The sequence below is a fragment of the Rhodnius prolixus genome, unplaced genomic scaffold, assembly GCF_049639745.1.
Source record: "Rhodnius prolixus isolate KJV_2025 unplaced genomic scaffold, Rpr scaffold_3, whole genome shotgun sequence".
Taxonomy (NCBI): Eukaryota; Metazoa; Arthropoda; class Insecta; order Hemiptera; family Reduviidae; genus Rhodnius; species Rhodnius prolixus.
The window spans coordinates 54,908,199-54,934,521 of NW_027411603.1; the positions used below are offsets into that span (position 1 = coordinate 54,908,199).

The window sequence follows — 26,323 nt, forward strand, 5'->3', positions numbered from 1 at the left end:
AATTTAATCATCCACTTTTATGGCTTTTCAACCAATGGTTCGAACCACGTTTTGGCGAGGCCATTTTTCTAAGCGTCTTCAATAAATACTTTTCGGTTAATTTTTGTAGACTTGGACTTCTTCACGAGTCTCTAGAACAGTGGTTCTTAACCGGTGTTCCGCGAATATGGTCCAAGTGTTCGGCGAAATTTAAATTTTAAATGTATTGAAATTTAGAAACTTAGGAAAGATACGAAAACAAAAATTGTTCCTTTTTTTTAATTTGAATTTCTTGCCAAATACCGAATTACAAATTATTTAATGTTAGTGTTCCGCAAGAAAAATATATACATATAATTGTGTTCCGCGTCAATGAAAAAATTATGAACCACTGATATAAAGGGTTGAAAATTTTTTGGGTCATGAAATTCTGTAAAATTATGGCCGTTCTATATCTCCCACTGCAAACCACGTATTGGTATGGAATTTTTTTCTCTTATACACATTGTTTTTCTCAATTAAAAACTATAGTTATTTTGTGCACAAATCTACAAATGTAAAAGATATAAAGGGTTCAAAATTTTTAGGGTCATGAAATTCTGTAAAATTATGACCGTTCTATATCTCCCACTGTGAACCACGTATTGATATGGATTTTTTTTCTCTTATACGAGGGTCGTTTGAAAAGTCCGTGCAAAAATAAAAACTACTTAATTTTTTGGGGTAAACCTTTTTTATTTTTCAACATAGTCTCTTTTTAGGCTTATACACTTCGTCCAACGCTGCTCTAGTTTGTTGATTCCTTCCGAATAATAGGATTTGTCCAAGTCTGAAAAATAGCCATTCGTTTCTGCAAACACCTCCTCGTTTGAATAAAATCTTTTTCCCGCCAGCCATTTCTTCATATTGGGGAACAAATAGTAGTCCGAGGGAGCCAAGTCTGGTGAATAGGGGGGATGTGAAACGAGTTGGAACCCTATTTCCATTAATTTTGCGACCACAACTGCTGAGGTGTGAGCTGGTGCGTTGTCGTGATGGAAAAGGACTTTTTTGTGGGCCAATCGTGGGCGTTTTTCTTGCAGCTCGGTTTTCAAACGGTCCAATAACGATGAATAATATGCATTCTGTAATAGTTTTACCCTTTTCCAGATAGTCGATGAGGATTATTCCTTGCGAATCCCAAAAGACAGTCGCCATAATCTTTCCGGCCGAAGGAACGGTCTTCGCCTTTTTTGGCGCAGATTCCCCCTTGGTAACCCATTGTTTAGATTGTTCTTTGGCCTCAGGAGTGTAGTGATGTATCCATGTTTCATCCACAGTGACGAAACGACGCTTGAAGTCCTGCGGATTCTTCTGGAACAGCTGCAAACCGTCCTTGCAACACTTCACACGATTTCGTTTTTGGTCAAGCGTGAGCAATCGCGGCACCCATCTTGCGGATAGCTTTGTCATGTCCAAATGTTGATGCAAAATATTATGTACCCGTTCATTCGAGATGCCCACAGCACTAGCAATCTCACGCACCTTCACTCTTCTGTCATCCCTCACCATATCATGGATTTTATCAATGATTTTTGGAGTAGTAACTTCAACAGGGCGTCCAGAACGTTCAGCGTCACTTGTGCCCTTATGGCCACTCCGAAAATTTTGAAACCACTTATAAACTGTTCTAATCGAAGGTGCAGAGTAACCATAATGTTTATCAAGCTTCTCTTTAGAGTCCTGAGGCGTTTTGCCTTTCATAAAATAGTGTTTAATCAACACACGAAATTCTTATTCGTCCATTTTTTGAAAATCACTCGACTTCCTCGATTCAAACGAATGCCAAACACAAAGAAATAGACCGATCTGGCTGAAACTTGGTGTGTGTTCTTCCAAGAGATGCTACTAACTAAACATAACCTCGATACGCGCCAGTAGTGCTATCTCTCTGACTTTGCACGGACTTTTCAAACGACCCTCGTACACTTTGTTTTTCTCAATTAAAAACTATAGTTATTTTGTGCATAGATCTATAAATGTAGAAGATATAAAGGGTTGAAAATTTTTTGGGTCATGAAATTCTGTAAAATTATGGCCGTTCTATATCTCCCACTGCAAACCACGTATTGGTATGGAATTTTTTTCTCTTATACACTTTGTTTTTCTCAATTAAAAACTATAGTTATTTTGTGCACAGATCTAAAAATGTAGAAGATATAAAGGGTCGAAAAATTTTTGGGTCATGAAATTCGGTAAAATTATGGCCGTTCTATATCTTTCACTGTGAAGCACGTATTGATATGGAATTTTTTTCTCTTGTACACTTTGTTTTTCTCAATTAAAAACTACAGTTATTTTGTGCACAGATATATAAATGTAGAAGATATAAAGGGTTGAAAATTTTTTGGGTCATGAAATTCTGTAAAATTAGGGCCGTTCTATATCTCCCCCTGTGAACCACGTATTGTTATGGAATTTTGTTCTCTTATACACTTTGTTTTTCTCAATTAAAAACTATAGGTTATTTGAGCACAAATCCATAAATGTAAAAGATATAAAGGGTTGAAAATTTTTTGGGTCATGAAATTCTGTAAAATTATGACCGTTCTACATCTCCCACTGTGAACCACGTATTGATATGGAATTTTGTTCTCTTATACACTTTGTTTTTCTCAATTAAAAACTATAGGTTATTTGAGCACAAATCTATAAATGTAAAAGATATAAAGGGTTGAAAATTTTTTTAGTCATGAAATTCTGTAAAATTATGGCCGTTCTATATCTCCCACTGTGAACCACGTATTGGTATGGAATTTTTTTCTCTCATACACCATGTTTTTCTCAATTAAAAACTATAGTTAATTTGTGCACAAATCTACAAATGTAGAAGATATAAAGGGTTGAAAATTTTTAGGGTCACGAAATTCTGTAAAATTATGGCCGTTCTATATCTCCCACTGTGAACCACGTATTGGTATGAAATTTTTTTTTCTTATACACTTTGTTTTTCTCAATTAAAAGCTATCGTTAATGTGTGCACAAATCTATAAATGTAGAAGATATAAAGGGTTGAAAATTTTTTGGGTCATGAAATTCTGTAAAATTATGGCCGTTCTATATCTCCCACTGTGAACCACGTATTGGTATGAAATTTTTTTTTCTTATACACTTTGTTTTTCTCAATTAAAAACTATCGTTAATGTGTGCACAAATCTATAAATGTAGAAGATATAAAGGGTTGAAAATTTTTTGGGTCATGAAATTCTGTAAAATTATGGCCGTTCTATATCTCCCACTGTGAACCACGTATTGGTATGAAATTTTTTTTTCTTATACACTTTGTTTTTCTCAATTAAAAACTATAGTTAATTTGTGCACAAATCTACAAATGTAGAAGATATAAAGGGTTGAAAATTTTTAGGGTCATGAAAGTCTGTAAAATTATGGCCGTTCTATATCTCCCACTGTGAACCACGTATTGGTATGAAATTTTTTTTTCTTATACACTTTGTTTTTCTCAATTAAAAACTATCGTTAATGTGTGCACAAATCTATAAATGTAGAAGATATAAAGGGTTGAAAATTTTTTTAGTCATGAAATTCTGTAAAATTATGGCCGTTCTATATCTCCCACTGTGAACCACGTATTGGTATGAAATTTTTTTTTCTTATACACTTTGTTTTTCTCAATTAAAAACTATCGTTAATGTGTGCACAAATCTATAAATGTAGAAGATATAAAGGGTTAAAAATTTTTTGGGTCATGAAATTCTGTAAAATTATGACCGTTCTATATCTCCCACTGTGAACCACGTATTGGTATGGAATTTTGTTCTCATATACACTTTGTTTTTATCAATTAAAAACTATAGTTAATTTGTGCACAAATCTACAAATGTAGAAGATATAAAGGGTTGACAATTTTTAGGGTCATGAAATTCTGTAAAATTATGACCGTTCTATATCTCCCACTGTGGACCACGTATTGGAATGGAATTTTGTTCTCATATACACTTTGTTTTTCTCAATTAAAAACTATAGTTATTTTGTGCACAGATCTATAAATGTAGAAGATATAAAGGGTTGAAAATTTTTTGGGTCATGAAATTCAGTAAATTTATGACCGTTCTATATCTCCCACTGTGAACCACGTATTGATATGGAATTTTTTTCTCTTGTACACTTTGTTTTTATCAATTATAATCTATAGCTATTTTGTGCACAGATCTATAAATGTAGAAGATATAAAGGGTTGAAAATTTTTTGGGTCATGAAATTCTGTAAAATTATGACCGTTGTATATCTCCCACTGTGAACCACGTATTGATATGGAATTTTTTTCTCTTGTACACTTTGTTTTTCTCAATTAAAAACTATATTTATTTTGTGCACAGATCTATAAATGTAGAAGATATAAAAGGTTGAAAATTTTTTGGGTCATGAAATTCTGTAAAATTATGGCCGTTCTATATCTCCCCTTGTGAACCACGTATTGTTATGGAATTTTGTTCTCTTATACACTTTGTTTTTCTCAATTAAAAACTATAGTTATTTTGTGCACAGATCTATAAATGTAGAAGATATAAAGGGTTGAAAATTTTTTGGGTCATGAAATTCAGTAAATTTATGACCGTTCTATATCTCCCACTGTGAACCACGTATTGATATGGAATTTTTTTCTCTTGTACACTTTGTTTTTATCAATTATAATCTATAGCTATTTTGTGCACAGATCTATAAATGTAGAAGATATAAAGGGTTGAAAATTTTTTGGGTCATGAAATTCTGTAAAATTATGACCGTTGTATATCTCCCACTGTGAACCACGTATTGATATGGAATTTTTTTCTCTTGTACACTTTGTTTTTCTCAATTAAAAACTATATTTATTTTGTGCACAGATCTATAAATGTAGAAGATATAAAAGGTTGAAAATTTTTTGGGTCATGAAATTCTGTAAAATTATGGCCGTTCTATATCTCCCCTTGTGAACCACGTATTGTTATGGAATTTTGTTCTCATATACACTTTGTTTTTCTCAATTAAAAACTATAGTTATTTTGTGCACAGTTCTATAAATGTAGAAGATATAAATGGTTGAAAATTTTTTGGGTCATGAAATTCTGTAAAATTATGACCGTTCTATATCTCCCACTGTAAACCACGTATTGATATGGAATTTTTTTCTCTTGTACACTTTGTTTTTCTCAATTAAAAACTATATTTATTTTGTGCACAGATTTATAAATGTAGAAGATATAAAGGGTTGAAAATTTTTTGGGTCATGAAATTCTGTAAAATTATGACCGTTGTATATCTCCCACTGTGAACCACGTATTGATATGGAACTTTTTTCTCTTGTACACTTTGTTTTTCTCAATTAAAAATTATAGTTATTTTGTACGCAGATCTAAAACGGTAGAAGATATAAATGGTTGAAAATTTTTTGGGTCATGAAATTCTGTAAAATTAGGGCCGTTCTATATCTCCCACTGTGAACCACGTATTGGTATGGAATTTTGTTCTCATATACACTTTGTTTTTATCAATTATAATCTATAGCTATTTTGTGCACCGATCTATAAATGTAGAAGATATAAAGGGTTGAAAATTTTTTGGGTCATGAATTCTGTAAAATTATGGCCGTTCTATATCTCCCACTGTGAACCACGAATTGGTATGAAATTTTTTTTTCTTATACACTTTGTTTTTCTCAATTAAAAACTATAGTTAATTTGTGCACAAATCTACAAATGTAGAAGATATAAAGGGTTGAAAATTTTTAGGGTCATGAAATTCTGTAAAATTATGGCCGTTCTATATCTCCCACTGTGAACCACGTATTGGTATGAAATTTTTTTTTCTTATACACTTTGTTTTTCTCAATTAAAAACTATCGTTAATGTGTGCACAAATCTATAAATGTAGAAGATATAAAGGGTTGAAAATTTTTTTTAGTCATGAAATTCTGTAAAATTATGGCCGTTCTATATCTCCCACTGTGAACCACGTATTGGTATGAAATTTTTTTTTCTTATACACTTTGTTTTTCTCAATTAAAAACTATCGTTAATGTGTGCACAAATCTATAAATGTAGAAGATATAAAGGGTTGAAAATTTTTTGGGTCATGAAATTCTGTAAAATTATGACCGTTCTATATCTCCCACTGTGAACCACGTATTGATATGGAATTTTTTTCTCTTGTACACTTTGTTTTTCTCAATTAAAAACTATATTTATTTTGTGCACAGATCTATAAATGTAGAAGATATAAAAGGTTGAAAATTTTTTGGGTCATGAAATTCTGTAAAATTATGGCCGTTCTATATCTCCCCTTGTGAACCACGTATTGTTATGGAATTTTGTTCTCTTATACACTTTGTTTTTCTCAATTAAAAACTATAGTTATTTTGTGCACAGTTCTATAAATGTAGAAGATATAAATGGTTGAAAATTTTTTGGGTCATGAAATTCTGTAAAATTATGACCGTTCTATATCTCCCACTGTAAACCACGTATTGATATGGAATTTCTTTCTCTTGTACACTTTGTTTTTCTCAATTAAAAACTATATTTATTTTGTGCACAGATTTATAAATGTAGAAGATATAAAGGGTTGAAAATTTTTTGGGTCATGAAATTCTGTAAAATTATGACCGTTGTATATCTCCCACTGTGAACCACGTATTGATATGGAATTTTTTTCTCTTGTACACTTTGTTTTTCTCAATTAAAAATTATAGTTATTTTGTACGCAGATCTAAAACGGTAGAAGATATAAATGGTTGAAAATTTTTTGGGTCATGAAATTCTGTAAAATTAGGGCCGTTCTATATCTCCCACTGTAAACCACGTATTGGTATGGAATTTTGTTCTCATATACACTTTGTTTTTATCAATTATAATCTATAGCTATTTTGTGCACCGATCTATAAATGTAGAAGATATAAAGGGTTGAAAATTTTTTGGGTCATGAAATTCTGTAAAATTATGGCCGTTCTATATCTCCCACTGTGAACCACGAATTGGTATGAAATTTTTTTTTCTTATACACTTTGTTTTTCTCAATTAAAAACTATAGTTAATTTGTGCACAAATCTACAAATGTAGAAGATATAAAGGGTTGAAAATTTTTAGGGTCATGAAATTCTGTAAAATTATGGCCGTTCTATATCTCCCACTGTGAACCACGTATTGGTATGAAATTTTTTTTTCTTATACACTTTGTTTTTCTCAATTAAAAACTATCGTTAATGTGTGCACAAATCTATAAATGTAGAAGATATAAAGGGTTGAAAATTTTTTTAGTCATGAAATTCTGTAAAATTATGGCCGTTCTATATCTCCCACTGTGAACCACGTATTGGTATGAAATTTTTTTTTCTTATACACTTTGTTTTTCTCAATTAAAAACTATAGTTAATGTGTGCACAAATCTATAAATGTAGAAGATATAAAGGGTTGAAAATTTTTTGGGTCATGAAATTCAGTAAATTTATGACCGTTCTATATCTCCCACTGTGAACCACGTATTGATATGGAATTTTTTTCTCTTGTACACTTTGTTTTTATCAATTATAATCTATAGCTATTTTGTGCACAGATCTATAAATGTAGAAGATATAAAGGGTTGAAAATTTTTTGGGTCATGAAATTCTGTAAAATTATGACCGTTGTATATCTCCCACTGTGAACCACGTATTGATATGGAATTTTTTTCTCTTGTACACTTTGTTTTTCTCAATTAAAAACTATATTTATTTTGTGCACAGATCTATAAATGTATAAGATATAAAGGGTTGAAAATTTTTTGGGTCATGAAATTCTGTAAAATTATGACCGTTGTATATCTCCCACTGTGAACCACGTATTGATATGGAATTTTTTTCTCTTGTACACTTTGTTTTTATCAATTATAATCTATAGCTATTTTGTGCACAGATCTATAAATGTAGAAGATATAAAAGGTTGAAAATTTTTTGGGTCATAAAATTCTGTAAAATTATGACCGTTGTATATCTCCCACTGTGAACCACGTATTGATATGGAATTTTTTTCTCTTGTACACTTTGTTTTTCTCAATTAAAAACTATATTTATTTTGTGCACAGATCTATAAATGTAGAAGATATAAAAGGTTGAAAATTTTTTGGGTCATGAAATTCTGTAAAATTATGGCCGTTCTATATCTCCCCTTGTGAACCACGTATTGTTATGGAATTTTGTTCTCTTATACACTTTGTTTTTCTCAATTAAAAACTATAGTTATTTTGTGCACAGTTCTATAAATGTAGAAGATATAAAGGGATGAAAATTTTTTGGGTCATGAAATTCTGTAAAATTATGACCGTTCTATATCTCCCACTGTGAACCACGTGTTGATATGGAATTTTTTTCTCTACTCACTTTGTTTTTCTCAATTAAAAACTATAGTTATTTTGTGCACACATTTATAAATGAAGAAGATATAAAGGGTTGAAAATTTTTTGGGTCATGAAATTCTCTAAAATTATGACCGTTCTATATCTCCCACTGTGAACCACGTATTGATATGGAATTTTTTTTCTTGTACACTTTGTTTTTCTCAATTAAAAACTATAGTTATTTTGTGCACAGATCTATAAATGTAGAAGATATAAAGGGTTGAAAATTTTTTGGGTCATGAAATTCTGTAAAATTATGACCGTTTGATATCCCTCACTGTGAACCACGTATTGATATGGAATTTTATTCTCTTATTCACTTTGTTTTTCTCAATTAAAAACTATAGTTATTTTGTGCACAGATCTATAAATGTAGAAGATATAAAGGGTTGAAAATTTTTTGGGTCATGAAATTCTGTAAATTTATGACCGTTCTATATCTCCCACTGTGAACCACGTATTGATATGGAATTTTTTTCTCTTGTACACTTTGTTTTTCTCAATTAAAAACTATATTTATTTTGTGCACAGATCTATAAATGTAGAAGATATAAAGGGTTGAAAATTTTTTGGGTCATGAAATTCTGTAAAATTATGACCGTTGTATATCTCCCACTGTGAACCACGTATTGATATGGAATTTTTTTCTCTTGTACACTTTGATTTTCTCAATTAAAATAATTAAAAATTTTGATTTTGGTTTTAAAAATTCAATCTCTGAAATTTTGATTAAATTAAAAAATTTAATCGTCCAAAGTGATTAAAACTAAATTTGGAATTTAATTCAATCAATTAAAATTATGATTATTTAATTTTAATTTTAATCTTAATTTTTAGTTAAAATTAAATATTTTAATTGATTAAATTCCGATTAAATTAAAAGTGAATTTAATTTTAATCTACTAATTTTGGCCGATTAATTTTTTTAATTTTAATCTTGATTAAAATTAAATTTCGGTTTAATTCAATTGTTTTTATTGATTAAATTTTTGCCCAACTCTGGTTGATGACAATGTTTCAACTGTTGCTTGTAATCATATTTAATTCTAGCGACTCAAAAACTAAGTTGTTTGATTCCTTGTCTGAATATATTACATATGTTGTATATATTACAATATTGTTTTTATTCCTTCCAGGATGTGGTGGTCTTAATTTTGTTTTTACTTCAACATGCGCAAGACAGACTCTTTGCAAATAGATTTAATTTTCTTTAAACAAATAAATTTGTTTAATTATGTAATTTATATATTTAAGGCCTTAAATAGTCAAAACTAAATTTACTAAAAAATACTTATGCAAAATGTAATTTTAAAACTAATTTGTTTTTGAACTTGAAAATAAATTAATATTAAACTTTGTTTAAAAACAACGATTCTTGTTTAGATGATTTTTTATATAATTACTTCAGCCTTTCGAATGTACTTTTAAAATTATCGATGCTGACTGGGCACTTTCCCTTTTCATCATACCCAGCCCATGAATCTTCTTCTGCACCAAATTCCACATCATCAAACTGGGTGTTTGTCTCGTCCGATTTTGCTATCCATGTCCCCTAAGACGGAAAAAAAACCTGATTAGAAATGCACAAAACTTCCTTTTTCTGGTATTCAGAGGAGAATCCTATGAACTCATTCCCCCCCCCCCCATATTCTACCAACACAACAACTTTTCCAGTTTCTTATACAATTTTTTCACAGTTAAGATTTATTGTGTTTCCTTTCAGATGTCAGAGTTTGGGGACTTAGTTGGCAATTCCTTTAGTAACTGCGCAAAATTAACTTTAAAAAAATCAAATTAATGTAAGGTTGAAATTAGAAAAAGTCCATTAACAATAGACCCACAATCCCGAATCTACTGTGACAACCCTGTTTAATTAAAATTAGGCCGATGATAATAGCTATATGGAAATTCAAGATACGGCAGACCTGAAGGCTGTCTAATCTTGCAGCTTCGATAATTCAACGGAATTAGTGAGCCTCACTCTTAAAGCCCTGCGGTTTTTTTCTTGTAGCGATCATTACAGGTTAACAAGATGAATCTCGAATTCCACCCAACACAGCTACTTCGACCTTTGCCCTATATTAGCCCTAAGCTAACCTAAGTTAACTGCCTTAAACAATTGCGTTGGTTGTTTGTTTAACTCTAAGCTTGCCTTCGGGCGGTTCTGATTCACCATCAGACCTCACTTTTATTTTTTAAATGTTTAGCGCTGCAAAAGGGTTCCAGACTATTAAAGATTGATTTGAACGGGTAAGTTCGTAACTGGGACTGCTTAACTCAGTGAGATGCACAGTGCGATCCTATATCAAACTATTAGCCAATTGGCAACAATGTCTTAATCCACCAGAACGTCAGAGTATTAATAATCCTAAGCAATTGTAGTAAAAAAAATCATAGATTACAAGATTACAATTTGAAAAGCGTTTCAAAAAAGACGCACTTCGGGCTATCTAAGTTTCCGAAACATCAAGTACATCTTCTAATGATACCAAAAATTATTTTTCGTTCAACAATACCCATCTCACTTGGAAGAAAAAACTATGTTTAAAACGAAAAATTCGAATTCGGGAATTGATCACAATATTCCTCGATTAAGAATAAGCAACAAAAAATAATTCAAAAGTTTTCTAAGATCAACTACAAATGTTAATCAAAATAAATAAATGTTAATTACCACAAATTATGGAACAATAAGTTTGATAAGTAAAAAAATAGGAGTCTCACCTGCGGATCAAAGGCAACAGGCTCGATCCCTCTACAATCAAAGATAACTGCCAGTTGATTATCAATTAAATTATTATCGTTGGTCCTTAGTGGTTTTATGGAACCTTTTACAACATCTATATAAAAAAAAAGTTTGTTTACAATAGAGAAGTACAGGTACTAAAAAGCTAATAACATTGTTTATCTTTATCTTTCCAATTGAATTTCATTTTTCATTCGTTACACACTTTCTTCCAAATAATATCTTACCTACTGTTCCAACGTTAGAACAAAATTTACATTTCATTTTAAAATTAAATGTTCCTGGTCCATGTTTTCCTTCAATCTTCTTATTTTCACAAATAGCATGCCAAGAAGGATCTGCTTCATTGCAATCTCTACAATGCAACTAAAGAATTACACGGATTTCAACTGAACAAACAATAAATATTAACACAATATTTTACGGGGGTTAACTGTAGAATTAGGTCCCTCACGCTCCCAGCTCATTCAGTTTGTTTTTGTAAGTTTTTTCGTTGCTAAGGAGTAGATAAAAAGGCATAATGTTTTTTTTTGTTTAAAACTAATATCTTTTTTTTTTTAAGTGGCGCTCCTTTTTTATATTTTTACCTATTCCACAAATACCCTCTCTTCACTTTTTCGTAACGTTCCACTAACTAGCCAACAAGTTAGTCCTTGGTCCTACTTTTTAGGTTGACCACTTTCCTTCTATGGTATGAACACCCGTTTCAAGGTTCATAAATTATAGGGATAATTCACAGTCCCTTCAAGGTCTTAAGGGATATAACTCCGATGTAACTGTGGTCACTGGCAAAATTAAAATCTTGATATTACAGAAAAACCTAAATACTTCTACTTACTGTTAGATATATAAAATTTTCTCTTCCTAGGAGCTTCTTACGGCTCACTGTGCGGTGATAGACAGTGTTGTCTGTGACAAGAGGACACTGTCCGGAGGCCGGCTGGCACTGAGAAAAGCTCCAGGCTCCAATAACCTCAGATGTTCACGCGCTTTTATTGTAATAAGTATTTTTATAATTTAACCTTAATGCAATAAAACATGTAATATTCACAAAATGTCAGCAAATATGTAGTATAAACAGCGTGTAAAGAATACATTAGCATAAAATTATTAATTTCTTATGCGTTAAGTTTTTATTCAAAAAAATTAATATATAAATAAATAGAAAATAACATCTTATGCACCTTTGATTTTATTTTGCAACGAAAATTACCTGGATGCACCAAGTGTGTGAGGCTTGTGTTCTACAGTTTAACCTTTTACGGAATAAATAAATTACCTTCAAATTCCACTCAAAATCTGGCCCTGAAGTACTTAACTGATTGAGATTTTCTACCGCGCATGACACTTTGAGAGCGTATTTCTAAAAGTAAAGAATGAAATAGAAAACGAGAGCCGTCTTATAATTTTCTAAATTAATATAGGAGCTAATACAGAAAATTTTATTATACTTACAACCATGTTGTACACCAGTAAGGATAATTTAATTAAAACTCACTGCACAGACCTAAAACTAAATTAAGATATGAATATTTATAACCAAAGGCAAAGTCAAGTGAAATAATAGAACTTGATGATTATCTTGTCATAAAACTGACCGAAGAACCTGTTTCTTTAGGAATAACTGTTTATTGGACCGAACATTATCTATTTCAGCGAATTTAAAAACTTTCGTGGGGTTATCCAATGTAATTACAAGATTGTTGTAAGGAAATATGAAATAACCTCTTATTCACTTAGTTGCTCTTTGTTCCGATTACAGCGCTACTCTCGTCTGCCACAGAAACATAAATTTTAATCAATTGTAATTATATTTAGGTAATTATCCACTTTAATATTTTATTAAAGAAAGAAATATATTATAGTAAAAATGTGTGTACGTAAAATATGTACAGGTTTTAAGTTTTATATCAGGGTAATGTGTTTATACATATTACATATGGCCTGTGGTAGTTAATACAGCTTCTTTATTTAACGATCACCTATGTGAACATTTTTTTTTGTTATATAAAGACCAGTTAGGATGGTTCAGTAAAAAGTGGAACTACACCGGTGGTAACAGTTTCATGGCAGAAGGTGCATAACGCCAAACCCTTTAATTTTTTCATACTAAACTAAAAAAAATATTGTTAGCAGTTAAATTTTCCATAATGAGTTTTTACCAAAATTTCCAGTTTGAAGTCCCTGTATAAAAAAAAAATCTGATTTTTAGATTATATTTGTTTGATCATTATTTAAGAAAAGAATAATCATACATACATATGTAACTGAAACTGTATATTTGGACAGCGGATAAGTACCTTAAACTAAAAATCACGATTTACTGAAATAATTTTTATTTTTGAAAAATAGCTCATGCGATCTTTTTTCAGCTTGTATACTAATGAATGCGTGGAACCTGACAAATTTTAATCAAACATTTTTCGAGGAAAATAATGTTAATTTTCTATAGTGTAATATACCAGTTTAAGTTCTGGCAGATAGCTTTATGCCATGCCCAATAAATACAGTGTTATTTTATGTATATACTAGGTACCTATATTTTTTTTCTAAATAAACTTATTATTATTAATGTTAAGGGCACTTCTGGAAGCGAGAGTCTTCTCTTTAAAGTGCCATACGAAGAGTATGGTGCTACAAATTATGTACTATTAAGAACTTTATGAAATTCCTAGTTTAATGAAAATACTAGAAACGAAGTGAATATGTCAACCATCTTCCAACCTAACTACATCAAACGTTTCAATCTAATCTGTTAACAGTGTAAAACACATCTTACTCTACGCACTGACCGTAATGTGCTTTTGTTTCTGACAAAACAAAATACCAAAAGTTTCATAAAACTATTGCAACCCGGCTACTCTCTCATAGCAAATCGAAGCAGAAATTCTAATTAGAAAGCACAAAATTCTAGGTTTAAAATCAGTCGAAATAGGTCTTGTTGAGAAAAAAGCTGATTGTTTAAGAAAGAAATTAAGGAGCATAAACATAGGCTCGAAACGTATGAAACCAATTATAGCATCAAGGAAAAATGTACATCATGGAAACTGATTGTACCCTAGGTAAAGCTAGGAGCTTACTGTAATATAAACCTAATGTGATTTTTGAAATACACTGAAAAGGAATATCTCGGTTTTAGAAACATTTGTGAAAGATTAACATCTTCAAATTGCCGTCTTCACAGTAAACTGCTCACAATTTAGTCCTTGTGGGTGTAAATATCATCCATCAACATTTAAGTTTACATTTTCAGCTAGAGTTTTCAGAGGCAGAACTTTCAGTTTCATGAAAATTTGCAAATCACAATCATAATTTTACCAAGAGATAGTAATCTGAATGTTTTAAACAGATTTATTGTTCTAATTGCAGTTTCATTTTGGAAAGAAAGTTGAATCCTTGCTGAAATATGGTGGAATTTCAGCGTATTTTGTTTACGAACCGTAAACAATTTGCGAATTTTTATAATTTTTAGTTTAGCTTAATTAGATCCCTGATATCTCTCCTGATTATGTTTATGCATTTTAATTCTTATAACGTTTTGTATTTTACTGCAGATTTATTGGCAAGGCACTACTCTGCAGAGTCGAACCAAACAATGGCTGAGTTGACAAGAGATCTGTCCATTTATTGTGGCAAGACATTGCTTGTGAATAACGAGAGTCATCTAGAAGACACCCAGATGCCTGGGGACTCTGAACCTTACGTCTGGACCTATTATAACTCCTTTTTTTTTGCGCTGACCACATTGAGCACTATTGGTAAGTAATTAAATCATGTAGTATGACACAACCACAAGCATTGGCTTTTCCTGACCCAGAACTTAATAAACCAGTTTCTCATGTTTTGGAAAAATATTTTGTAATAAATGACTTGATTATAATTTTTACAAAGGAAGAGTCTGAATCTGAACTTGAGCTTCACTTTTCCGAATTTATCAAGTTAAGAACTGAAATGAATTGAGATAAATTGTCCTTTTAAGGAAAAGAAAGACCATATTGAATAGGTCTCAAGTTTTGGTGATTTTCTAGATTACTGACCTACGATTTTCTTTTTATTTCCCAAATTTTATCACTTTCATTTTAAACAATTTTCCCGAGTAAATTGCTTCATAGATTTATAGGTTTGAAACTTTGATTGCCGCGGAAAAGATAGAAGGAAAAAAGAGGTGGCTACAATCTCATAATTTAGTTCTCATATTTGGTTCAGTCCATGAACAGACAAGACAGAAGATATACCAACCCTGTAACGTAAAAATATTACTTTGTAAACTAGCCCTGAAGATGACCTAGTCCCTAGGTCGAAAGCTCGGCAGAATAAATGTATCACGACTGAAATAACAATTATTTTTTCATCCTATTGAAACTATGATTCAGTCACCAGTAAATAATGAACAACAATTACACTACAATCTTCACTTCTTACGCAGTGCATATGGCAGCATTTAGATTTAACGAAATACTAAGCAATGCAGCCAAAATTCTGCTAACGCCCTATTTGCAAACTTAAGAGGAATTTATTGGGATGAATATCGATTGGACGTTGAAAATTCACTTTGTCAAAATTCCATTGCATTTTTTTTAAACAAAAAACATGCTTGTATTTCGGACCAAGAAACTTCTCTCCTGCTTTCAACTACATTAAAACTGTCCGGTAGGACAGTTGTATAAGGGTTGACCATCAAAAACAGCACGAAAAAGTGTAACGTTGAAAAACACCCAACTTTGACAATTTTTTTCTATTTTTCTATAAAAGATAAAATTCCCAAATTTTCTTTAAATCTTACTCCAAACCCTCCTTTATAACTGTAATTTTTTTGCAACCACCCAGATCTAATAGGTTTCGAGAAAAAAGTTGCCGAAAATGAGCAAAAACGACTTTTTCAAAAAATGTTCTTGTTCTTGTTCTTGTTCTTGTTCTTCTTGTTCTTCTTCTTCTTGTTACCTTTTTTGTAAACAACGTAGCGCCTAAACGCGTGAACCGATTTTCATGAATGAGGTGTCATTCGATTCGGAATTTTATGTAGATGTGCCTTTTGGGGGTCTCGATCCTATACATGGAATGGGAGAGGAGTTAGCCCCTTTATGTAAGGCCCCCTCCAAAATTATTATTACTAATTACTCTGTAAATCTTGGCCCGATTTTGATAAAATTTGGTAGGTTGATAGGGTTAGGGCTCTCCTACCTAACAATAAGGCGACGATCTGCTCTTACACTTGTTAAGGGGAAGTATAGCAATCGTTTCAAATTATCGACACTTGAACCGATTTTCATGAATGAAGTGTCATTCGAATCGAAATTTTGTACAGATTTGTACTTTAAAAGTCTCGACGCTATGCCTCATAAGGAGGGGAGTTCGCCCCACCCAAATAAGGCCCTTTCTAAAACTATTATTACCAATATTTCTACAAAGCTTAGTCCAATTTTGATAAAATTTAGCACGAAGAAGTGATTAAAGCTCCTCTACGTGGCTGTGAAGTGCCATCATGCTCTTACACCTACTAAGAGGAAGTACTGCAATCGTTAAAATTATCAATGAGTGAACCGATTTACATCAATGAATTGTCGTTCGATTCAAAATCTTTGCCTTTTAGGGAGAAGTACTGTAATCGCAGTTTATTTTTCTTGCTCCTCTTAAAAGGAAGTACTGAAATCGCAGTTTAATTTTGCTATTTACCTACAAGTACCTTCCTATTTTATTCAAAATGCTTTCTCAAAAAAATGGTTATTGAGGATGGTTTGGGGACCGCAACTTTATAGTTATCCATTCTTTAAAAAGATCTCTCCAGTGGTAGTTACGGTTCCGATTTAACACCTTATCAGGTTATAATGATAGAATAGCTTATTCCAAATTTTAAAAAAATCTGTAAAGCTTTTTTATAACGTAACTTTTCTATTAGACAAAAAGGAAAATCTATCCAAAAGGTACAAAAATCTCCTTAAAAAAAACTTACAGTTTAAAAAGATAAGTATAAGGGTTGATTAAACGCCAAAAGGTACACAAATCAGCAAGTACCCAACATTTCATTAATACTTCATTGATATTATTTAAGTAATTTTACCGCATTAATTTTCATTAATATTTTTTAAGAATTTATTAGATGTCACATACCCTTATGCTGGCCAGTTCATTCATAATAGTTATAATTGTGATAAAATGTATATTATATCTTCGTATAAATAGGTACTTTATTTTAACTCTATTCCAAATTATTCTTCTGATTTCTCTTTAATGTGCCCTTTATTCTGAAGTTGTCACATATACATGCATGTTAAATTAGAAAAAGACAAATTTAGAGTCGGCTACTGTTTAAATTTGAATCACGGAGGATTTAAAACAATATTTCAGTCTTGAATTCGTCTTACCGAAATAATCGTGACGACAAATAACACACAGTTAATAACAAGTAGATTATTCAACATTATTTATTCATTTCTCAATTGTAATTTAATTTAGTTCCCCTAATTTTACTTATGGTAAAATACTGGAATAATTAGCTGTCCTAAAAATATGCATATCTTATTTATTTTATATTACATATACACAACATTGTGGGAAGAACACCTAGATGGAGAATGTAATTGAAGAAAACTATATTATTTACGATAAAGCCAGATTGACTACTACATAAAATAACATTTACTTTAATCGAAGAATGAACTTAAACCGACGATTTTTATTTAAAAATAAAAATAAATAAATAAAATCATTGATGTAAGTTGGTGTAAGCAATTTTTAAAAAACGTTTATGAATTTTTTAGCCTCATATTTTTTTATTTTTTATAACGTTTTCTTTTTCACCTGTAATCAATAGTTTGATTATTATAGATAAATAGATATTACAGTCAATCTAAGTTAAATGGTGTGCTACTTGAACAAATATTTTGTAGATGAAAATGGCCAGCATAAGGGTATGTGACATCTAATAAATTCTTAAATAATATTAATGAAAATTAATGCGGTAAAATTACTTAAATAATATCAATGAAGTATTAATGAAATGTTGGGTACTTGCTGATTTGTGTACCTTTTGGCGTTTAATCAACCCTTATACTTATCTTTTTAAACTGTAAGTTTTTGTTAAGGAGTATATATGTATGTGAACAAAATATAAAATGATGAATTTTAAAAATTTCGGGTTTCACTTTCGAATATCGAGCTGAATAAAGAGCGTTTCTGTTTATTGACACAAGATCAGCTACCCTATTAATTTTATACATATGTATATTTATACAATACAGGATGGGTGTAGTTCTTATGTAAATATAAGAATAAAAATATTATGTAAATTTGCCTGCACTATTTTTGTACGAATATACAGGGTGACCCGAGTTATATGCTCCACCCACTTTTTTTTTTAACGGTGGGAAATTTCGAAAAAATAAAAAACACGTATTTAATCATTTTTAGTCTAGTTTATTTTTAGTGATTGTCCCATTTTTTTAAACCCCTATATCTCGAGATACAGCATCCAACTTTTGTTTTTCAAATGGAACGTTATATTTTTTGTTGCATATTTTTATAGTATTTGAGCTCCTAAAAAAACAAAAAAAAAATTTTCGAAATCGGTTAGGTTTTTCAAAAGTTATGGTAATTTAAAATATGAAAAACAAATTTCAGTTTACTGTCAAAATTACGTTATTTTTTTTAAAGAATCTGTTCATACTGGGCTTAATCAACGGATAGGCAAGCCAAAACTCTAGACTCCCACGCTTTGCTTGTCGCAGCACTTATGGTGGCAAAGTCAAGATCTAGGCGGGCTAGAGTTATTCGACTTTTCAGATCATCGACTGAAGCCACGGGATTAAGGATACTGTACACTTTATTTTTTAGGTATCCCCACAAAAAATAGTCCATTTGGTTAACTCCGGAGATCGAGGTGGCCATTGGATGGGACAATGAGTCCCTAAGCACTTTTCACGGAAATTTCTGTCCAGGTAACCTCTCGCATTATGTGCCGGGCAGCCATCTTGTTGAAAATACATATCTAGCCGACGTTGTAGATGAACAACTTCAAGCAGAACTAGCAAAATGTCTCTTAAAAACAAGTTAGATACCTTTCACCAGTTAAGTTCTCTCTGTAGAAGTATGGGCCGATTAGTTGATTTCCTAAAACTCCACACCAAACGTTAGTAGAAAAAACAACCTGAACGTCGAATAACTCTAGCCTGCCTAGATCTTGACTTCGCCACCATAAGTGCTGCTACAAGCAAAGCGTGGGAGTCCAGAGTTTTGGCTTGCCTATCCGTTGATTGTGCCCAGTTTGAACAAATTCTTTAAAAAAAATAACGTAATTTTGACAGTAAACTGAAATTTGTTTTTCATATTTTAAATTACTATAACTTTTGAAAAACCTAACCGATTTCAAATTTTTTTTTTTTGTTTTTTTTAGGAGCTCAAATACTATAAAAATATGCAAAAAAATATAATGTTCCATTTGAAAAAACAAAGTTGGATGCTGTATCTCGAGATACAGGGGTTTAAAAAAATGGGCCAATCACTGAAAATAAACTAGAATAAAAATGATTAAATACGTGTTTTTTATTTTTTCGAAATTTTTCGCCGTTAAAAAAAAAGTGGGTGGAGCATATAACTCTGGTCACCCTGTATATATATATATATATATATATATATATATATATATATATATATATATATATATATATATAAGAAAATATTTAGTTTGCAAGGCTTAATAAAATAGTAAGAATATGTTTAGCGACCCACCGCCAATTTTTTTAAGTTATTAGTTTTTCATTTCATCACTTAACATAAGTCACCCCCCAAAAAAACGCCCGCAGGCCTATTGAGTGGATATTCAATGTTTTTTGTGTCATTGGCAGAAATTGTTAAAAAACTTTATTATGAAACCAAAAACAAAATGTAAATTTTGGTTTATTTTTGTTTGCTTTAATGGGATGGACGGATAACTAAGGATACCACAGGTAAATTTAATATTCGTATGTTCTTTTGCTGTTTAGTTTACAGTTTTGTTACTTTTTAGGTAACAAATAAATAATGGAGGATATTACTTTTTATAAATAGAATGTTAAAGATCGAGAATAGTTGCTGATCAAGCCCTCCAGCAAAGCAAGAACATCGTGACACGAAATTCAGGCGCCATACTTCGTTTTTCAATTTTTAGAATACTCCTTAATACGTTTTACTTTCTCTTTCCTAAGTTTATAGAAGTACTGCAGTCGTACCGATTTTTGATATTAGTTTTTCACAAGAATTACATGAATTCCTAAAAGTCTAAAATCTTTTTCCTGCAAGTTTGTGTACGTATTACAAAATTATAAATGGCAAAATGCAAAACTTTGATTTCCCGTTTTGCCAAATTGAAATCTCTACTTTTGTTAGAATCATCTTTCTTAAAAAAATAAAATTTAAAGGGAATTTTTGAGAATTCTTACTAGTAGGTTTGTTTGACTTTCTCACAAGTTCCAAGAGAGGGGAATTAAGGTCTGATTTCCTGCCTAGAGGAAGATTTTGGACAGTCATCAAATTGAAGGGCAAAATCAATTACCAAAACATTAATTACAGAATTTAAGATTTTTCCAGTTATGTGAAAACAACTTAAACAACTTTTTTGGGCGTTTAGTGCATCGAACAGATCTAATACAAGAATAATATTACAAGTACAAATAGTCAATTTAAAAGTTGGAAGAGTCGGAAATTCTAAATCGGAAGAATGAAATTTTCCAGGCAGTTGCCAAGAGTTTTCATTTGAACTTGGATATGATGTCTATTTTGACTTAGAACATTGTTTTACGAGTTTTCCTGAAAATATTGACTTTACAGAGAAAATATGGAAACTTCAATTCACTGTTTTACTGCGGTAAGAGGAACTAGTATGAAGATTCACATCTGAGTTTCAACTTTTAAGGATCAGAATGACTGTCGTCTCTAGAGGCGTCCAGTAAGGGCTAGTTTTAAGATCACTGATTTCATCTGAAATATCCAACTACACTCTTTTCACACATGATTCCATTAACTTTTTTAATGTGAAAAACATTTTTATTTTTTAATCGCTAATTGTATTTGTCCACAAAGTTGTTAAAATCATACCAAAATGGTGAATATCATTCAGGTAAAGAGAATGTTTTTTAATCTCTAGGCTACGGGAATCTGACTCCATCTTCTACAGAAGGACGATGGTTGGTTATAGTATACTCACTGATTGGTATCCCATTCAACGGTATCGTGCTGGCCCAGCTCGGCGATTTCTTCGGCTCTACGGTTGGTATGCTTCAGTTTTGCAGTTATTATCATTTTTGTAGTCACTGAATCTTTAAAATTAGCAAATTTACTTCTAAAATATAACACTTCTATTTCTATACTACTTCAGTGCCAGGTGCAGCCTGCCATTAAAACTGATATTAAGATATTGCTTAAAAGTTTGCGTTTAGTAAAAGAATTTTCCAATTTTTCGCTACTGTTTAACTTAATACAACTACACCAAGCTGCGCCGAGCCTATCACTTGACCTATTCAATTTTATTTAAATTCCCAAAGATAATTCATTTGTGGAACACAGTTTGCTTCCTGTTTCATGTAAAAATGAAAACATTATTCCGCCTTCAATAACAACCCACCTTTGCATGGAAGCTAGAACGACTTTATCCCGGAGCATATTTCCTCTAGACTCTTCACCATCTCAGTAGGATTGGATCCAATATGATCGTGCACATTTGAAACCAAAATCAATGCGAAATAACAGAACACGTCAATTTAGCCGACGAGAAATATTCGAAGGGAAGAGATCTTCTTGAGGTAGGTTGCGCAAAATCTAAACACGATTTTACGCAATAACAATAATATCTTCAGCTGTACAAATATATATACTTGGAATAGTATAGACTTTTGAACAATGGCAGGCACTCCAGCAAACATTAAAAATGATTAGATGATTAGTTTGTAAAAATGGCTTATGGCGAAATGCCAATGCCAATAAATAAATAATTGTTTTGATTTATATCAACCGTCAGTAATAATTATTTTAAAATTATGTGTGATATTCGGCAATGAATAAAACATATAAGTAATGGCAACTTTTCTAAATACTTAGCTTATCCTAAGCTATTTAAAAAAACATCAGAGAAGTTATATTGTTCTCAATAGTAAAATATAACTGGAGCTTTATATGAACCAAAACAAATAAGATTGCAAAGTGTATTACTAAATCATCCTTAGATGTTGTGCATGTTGATTGGAGGGATTGGTAATGTGCTCAGCTAATACCAAAACTACATTACTTAATGTAAAGGGATGTAGAATACCCAAACTAATGTAATCCAGTAGGCTGGGATTTCGGATATTTTAAGAAATTAAATTTAAGAACATGTTAAAAAGTTTGTTTGTTTCCGTCATTAATGGCGTTAGGTTAGATTAAGATACTTTTTTTTAAGTGAGCCACCTCGAGAACGTTTTGTTTTTGCTCAGGAGGAACGATTTTCTTTTATCGCTAGAATACTAACGTCGTAAAATTGAAGATCTAGAGTAAAAGTAAAGTAAAGTAATCGCCTATTTTTTTAGGCGGGGCTTAACGTCCAACTACCAATTAGAAAATTGAATATGACATGAATGTTTTGGATGATGAAGTTAATTTCTGATTTGTTTGTAACTCTGAGATTTTTGTTTTAAAGTTGTACTTATGTTGTTTTAGAAATTACGAAGGCAATATTTCAGAAATTGCAAAGTTTGTCCTAAATTTGGGGGAAGTCAATTTTATACATTAATTTGGCACGTAGGGATCTTGGAGTCATTAAGTTGAGTGTATTGAGTCCTGAGAATATTTAATTTGTGTGACAATGATGTTTGAATACTTTGGTTAATTGTTCCGTTAGATTGTTAATGTAAGGAAAGATTATGCATTTCTGAGGTTATGGTATGGTGGAGATAAGAGCCGCGAAAACATGGTGCAGAATATTTTCTATTTGCCAAGTAATTTGAAATACATTTCATTGCAACCTAATTTTTGAAAGAACTGTAATATTTTCAACAATTAAATTTGAATGATTTAAAATTTAATGTATAACATCAAATCAAGTATTTTTTTATACTTTTTGGTAATTAAAATGATAGATAGATATGTGAGTGTTCATATCAGTATTTTAAAATTTAGTTTGTATTTAGTTATTATACTTCAGGTAGATATCTGTTTTTTAAAAAATGCTTACTGTTAATGAAATGTTATAGTAAAAATTTGTGGTTTCAGTTCATGAAAGCTCACCATCGCTACAAAAATCAAGTGTACGAAACAAGAATGGAACTGATACTAGACATTCTGCTGTACCTGGTTCCTGGCATGGCCATCTTCATCCTGGCGCCCACTTTTGTCTTTCAGTTTTTTGAAAATTGGAGCTTTACCGAGGGCATTTATTACGCCTTCGTTTCATTAACAACTATTGGCTTTGGTGACTTTGTCGCAGGCATGTACTGTACCTATCATTTTCAAATGTTGCTGATCAAAATCAGATATTGCCGTGTTTTATTTAAATATTCACAGTGAAGTATCCTGAACGTTGAGCCGCATTCTAATTGTTTACAAACTTTTCGCCCACCAAGTTTTTCGTCTTGGTTGAAATAATCTTCACAGGATAAGTAGGCTGCCCATTTATAATCAAGTCAAATTTCCCACCCAGGGTAGAATAAACAATTCTAATTAAATGTTTAAGTTTATACGCTTGATCCATAATTTACGATATAAAAGTTCTAGATCTATGCAAGCAATTAGCACAGTAGGTTTAAAGAAATCCATAGCATCCATGTTTGAAAAAATTTAACAAATCGGAAATCTATTCTCTAATCTAATACATATAATAGTTCCGGTTGATTGATTTCATTCGAAAATACCATCTCTTATTTAGCATAGAGTGCTCACACGCATCTATAATCATATAAATTGTATTATAAATAAAATTCTCATTCTGTGGTTTTCATTTTAATGTGAGTAATGTAACGGTCAGCATTCTGTGGTGTACAACAGGGGTAGCAAACTCAATTAAAATATGGGCTATTTGGTGCAATAGGCAAGATTCACGCAGGCCACTAATTTGATTGTAGTTATGATACATAACATCACAACCCAGAATGATTTAGAAACCTAGACAAACTAGAAGCCAATTCGGTGATTTTCCCTTGTATTTTACCTTTAATTTTCCAAATGAAGGCTACCCCTTTCTGTTTATTTTGGCCCTTTTATTTTGGTTTATTCTGTTTATTTTTTTAAAAGTAGATGCCAAAAACATAATATGTAGAAATCTAGACAAAGGTTGTAAAAATCTTATAAAAGACGAGCAATAGGTGCAACAAGCAAGATTCATGCAAGCTTCATTAAAATTACAAATTTGGTTTATAGGTATGATCCATAACATCTCAACCCGGAATGCTCTTTTTAAGGCTTTCACCATAGGGATCAGTTTACATTACGTGACAAGAAGAATTTCTAAACGTTACCGGCAGCAGTCACCGCGTTTTTCTAGACCCACAGGCCCCCAATAAAGGCACAGGGTGGGCCATGTGTATACTTGACTTCGGCAGTTGAAGAGTTAACGGAATTGTGTGTACGGTATTGCCTCGATCTCCCCTAAGCGTTCTTCGTAACAATTTTTTATATTTTCACTTTATTTTGGAACATCGTGGGCCATAAAAAATTACCTCGGAGGCTGCGTGCGAGCCGCCAGTTTGACAACCCTGGTGTACAATTAAATATGGATAATGTAACGGTCAAAATTCTTACTAAATAGTTAAACGCTTTCTTTTAGGCTTGTTGTTTTCTTGAATTGAAATGAAAATATGTGTTATTATGTGTTACTAGGGCAAAAAACGGACGACTCCGCCAGTTACACTGCCTACCGAATATTTTTATTAATTTGGATAATGTTTGGTCTTGGATATCTAGTGATGATTCTGGGATTTATTGCAAGGGCAATGAAATCTAAAAGGATCAATAAATTGGAACACAAATTGGCCAACACCATAAAGTATACTCAATCTAAGATATGGAATGAATTTGTTCAAGATGTAAATTATTTAAGAAGAGCATTAAATGAAGTATATCTGCTGAAAATTAAGGTATTTATCACGTTACCCATAGAATCTTAAAACAATGTAATTAATACAGTTACATATTCAAGTTGGCTTTTGATAAACAAACTAACAATATTAATTCTCTATTGGGAGTACTCAAAACCAAACTAAATGCATGAAAAGACTGCATCAACGCCCAGAAGGAAGGTAGGGTTTGAAACTTTCACAGTTTATGTATATTAAGTGAAGATCGTTTATCTAATGGGCTTATGAGGATAGTTTTGCTCTTCGCTACTATTAGGGTGGATTGGGGATGAACTACTTCATTTGACCTGACTAGGCTATTACTCAAGTGAACACGTGGGGGGGGGGGGGGGACTTTAGATCAATTCTCGTCTAGAAGTGCATTCCGGTGGACTGATTGTAACTTCTAACCGGTGCATGGTCTTGATTAAAAAACGCTCAACATTTTGTTTTAAAATTAATTTTGTTTTCAAATATAAAAAAAATTAAAATTGGTTTTAAAACTGAAAATAAATTAAAAAGTGTTTAACACAAATATATATGAGAACGCTCAGATTACTATATCTGAACATGCTTCTTTTTTTCTTTTACTCTTTTTAGAAATCAATGTATTATTAATAAAAAGGTACTTACATTATTCTTTGACGCTTTGTAAGTCAGTTATGATACCTAGTAAGTGAGTCATACGAATCTTTGTGACTTCCAAAAAGTTTTTTGAAGGTTAACATCGCCATCTCATGTATCCTGCCAGGTAGCCATCAAACTGGCCGTGGTAGTGATTTTTTGCTTCTGCTTCTATTTAAGGCCGTCCTCGAACTTTAACGTGTTAGCTGTTAGTTTAAACTTTCGTTGTAGAGTCCTTAAATTGTAGTGATTCACAGTAAAGTGTTTGTAGTTGTACCCCTGGTTTTCGAGGCAACATAAGACTTGTAGGTTATTGATTGTTATTTGTAAACCTATGTTACTACAAGATTTTACTAAAATTGAATTTATTAAAGTTAAGGTTGCCACCGAAAAAGGCGTACATATATCCCAATCGTAGTGAATGACGAAAGTAAAACATTTTTAATTTAAGATGTAGTCAGACTTTATCGGCAAGAGCTGCAAAAACCTGAAATGTAATAATAAACATAATTTA

The 26,323-nt window shown here is 31.5% G+C and overlaps 2 protein-coding genes across 6 annotated transcripts in view; one reads left to right on the forward strand and one right to left on the reverse strand.

The window, feature by feature from the left end:
- The window catches only part of Ork1 (open rectifier K[+] channel 1), a 70,506-nt gene that overhangs the window by 30,051 nt on the left and 14,132 nt on the right, over nt 1–26,323 (forward strand). For 2 of the 4 annotated variants that reach the window (XM_074127122.1, XM_074127123.1), the window contains exons 3-6: nt 14,686–14,889; nt 21,249–21,370; nt 23,348–23,561; nt 24,950–25,206. In XM_074127122.1, the coding sequence (XP_073983223.1) occupies nt 14,686–14,889; nt 21,249–21,370; nt 23,348–23,561; nt 24,950–25,206 (797 nt within the window). Of the gene's footprint in view, nt 1–13,182; nt 13,208–13,392; nt 13,664–14,685; nt 14,890–21,248; nt 21,371–23,347; nt 23,562–24,949; nt 25,207–26,323 lie in introns of those variants that run through there. The other 2 variants (XM_074127126.1, XM_074127125.1) reach the window with 2 other exon arrangements.
- On the reverse strand, nt 9,381–26,296 carry LOC141453656 (UPF0587 protein GA18326). Of its 2 annotated transcripts, none has more exons than XM_074127140.1 (6): nt 25,819–26,296; nt 12,587–12,644; nt 12,411–12,494; nt 11,359–11,497; nt 11,110–11,225; nt 9,381–9,937 (listed from the first exon to the last, which is right to left on the reverse strand). In XM_074127140.1, exons 2-6 carry the CDS (start codon nt 12,590–12,592, stop codon nt 9,785–9,787), a joined length of 498 nt encoding a protein of 165 aa, XP_073983241.1. In that variant the 5' UTR covers nt 12,593–12,644; nt 25,819–26,296; the 3' UTR covers nt 9,381–9,784. The 2 variants fall into 2 exon arrangements, with proteins under 2 accessions (XP_073983241.1, XP_073983240.1); XM_074127139.1 differs by lacking the exon at nt 25,819–26,296 and adding an exon at nt 12,730–12,974.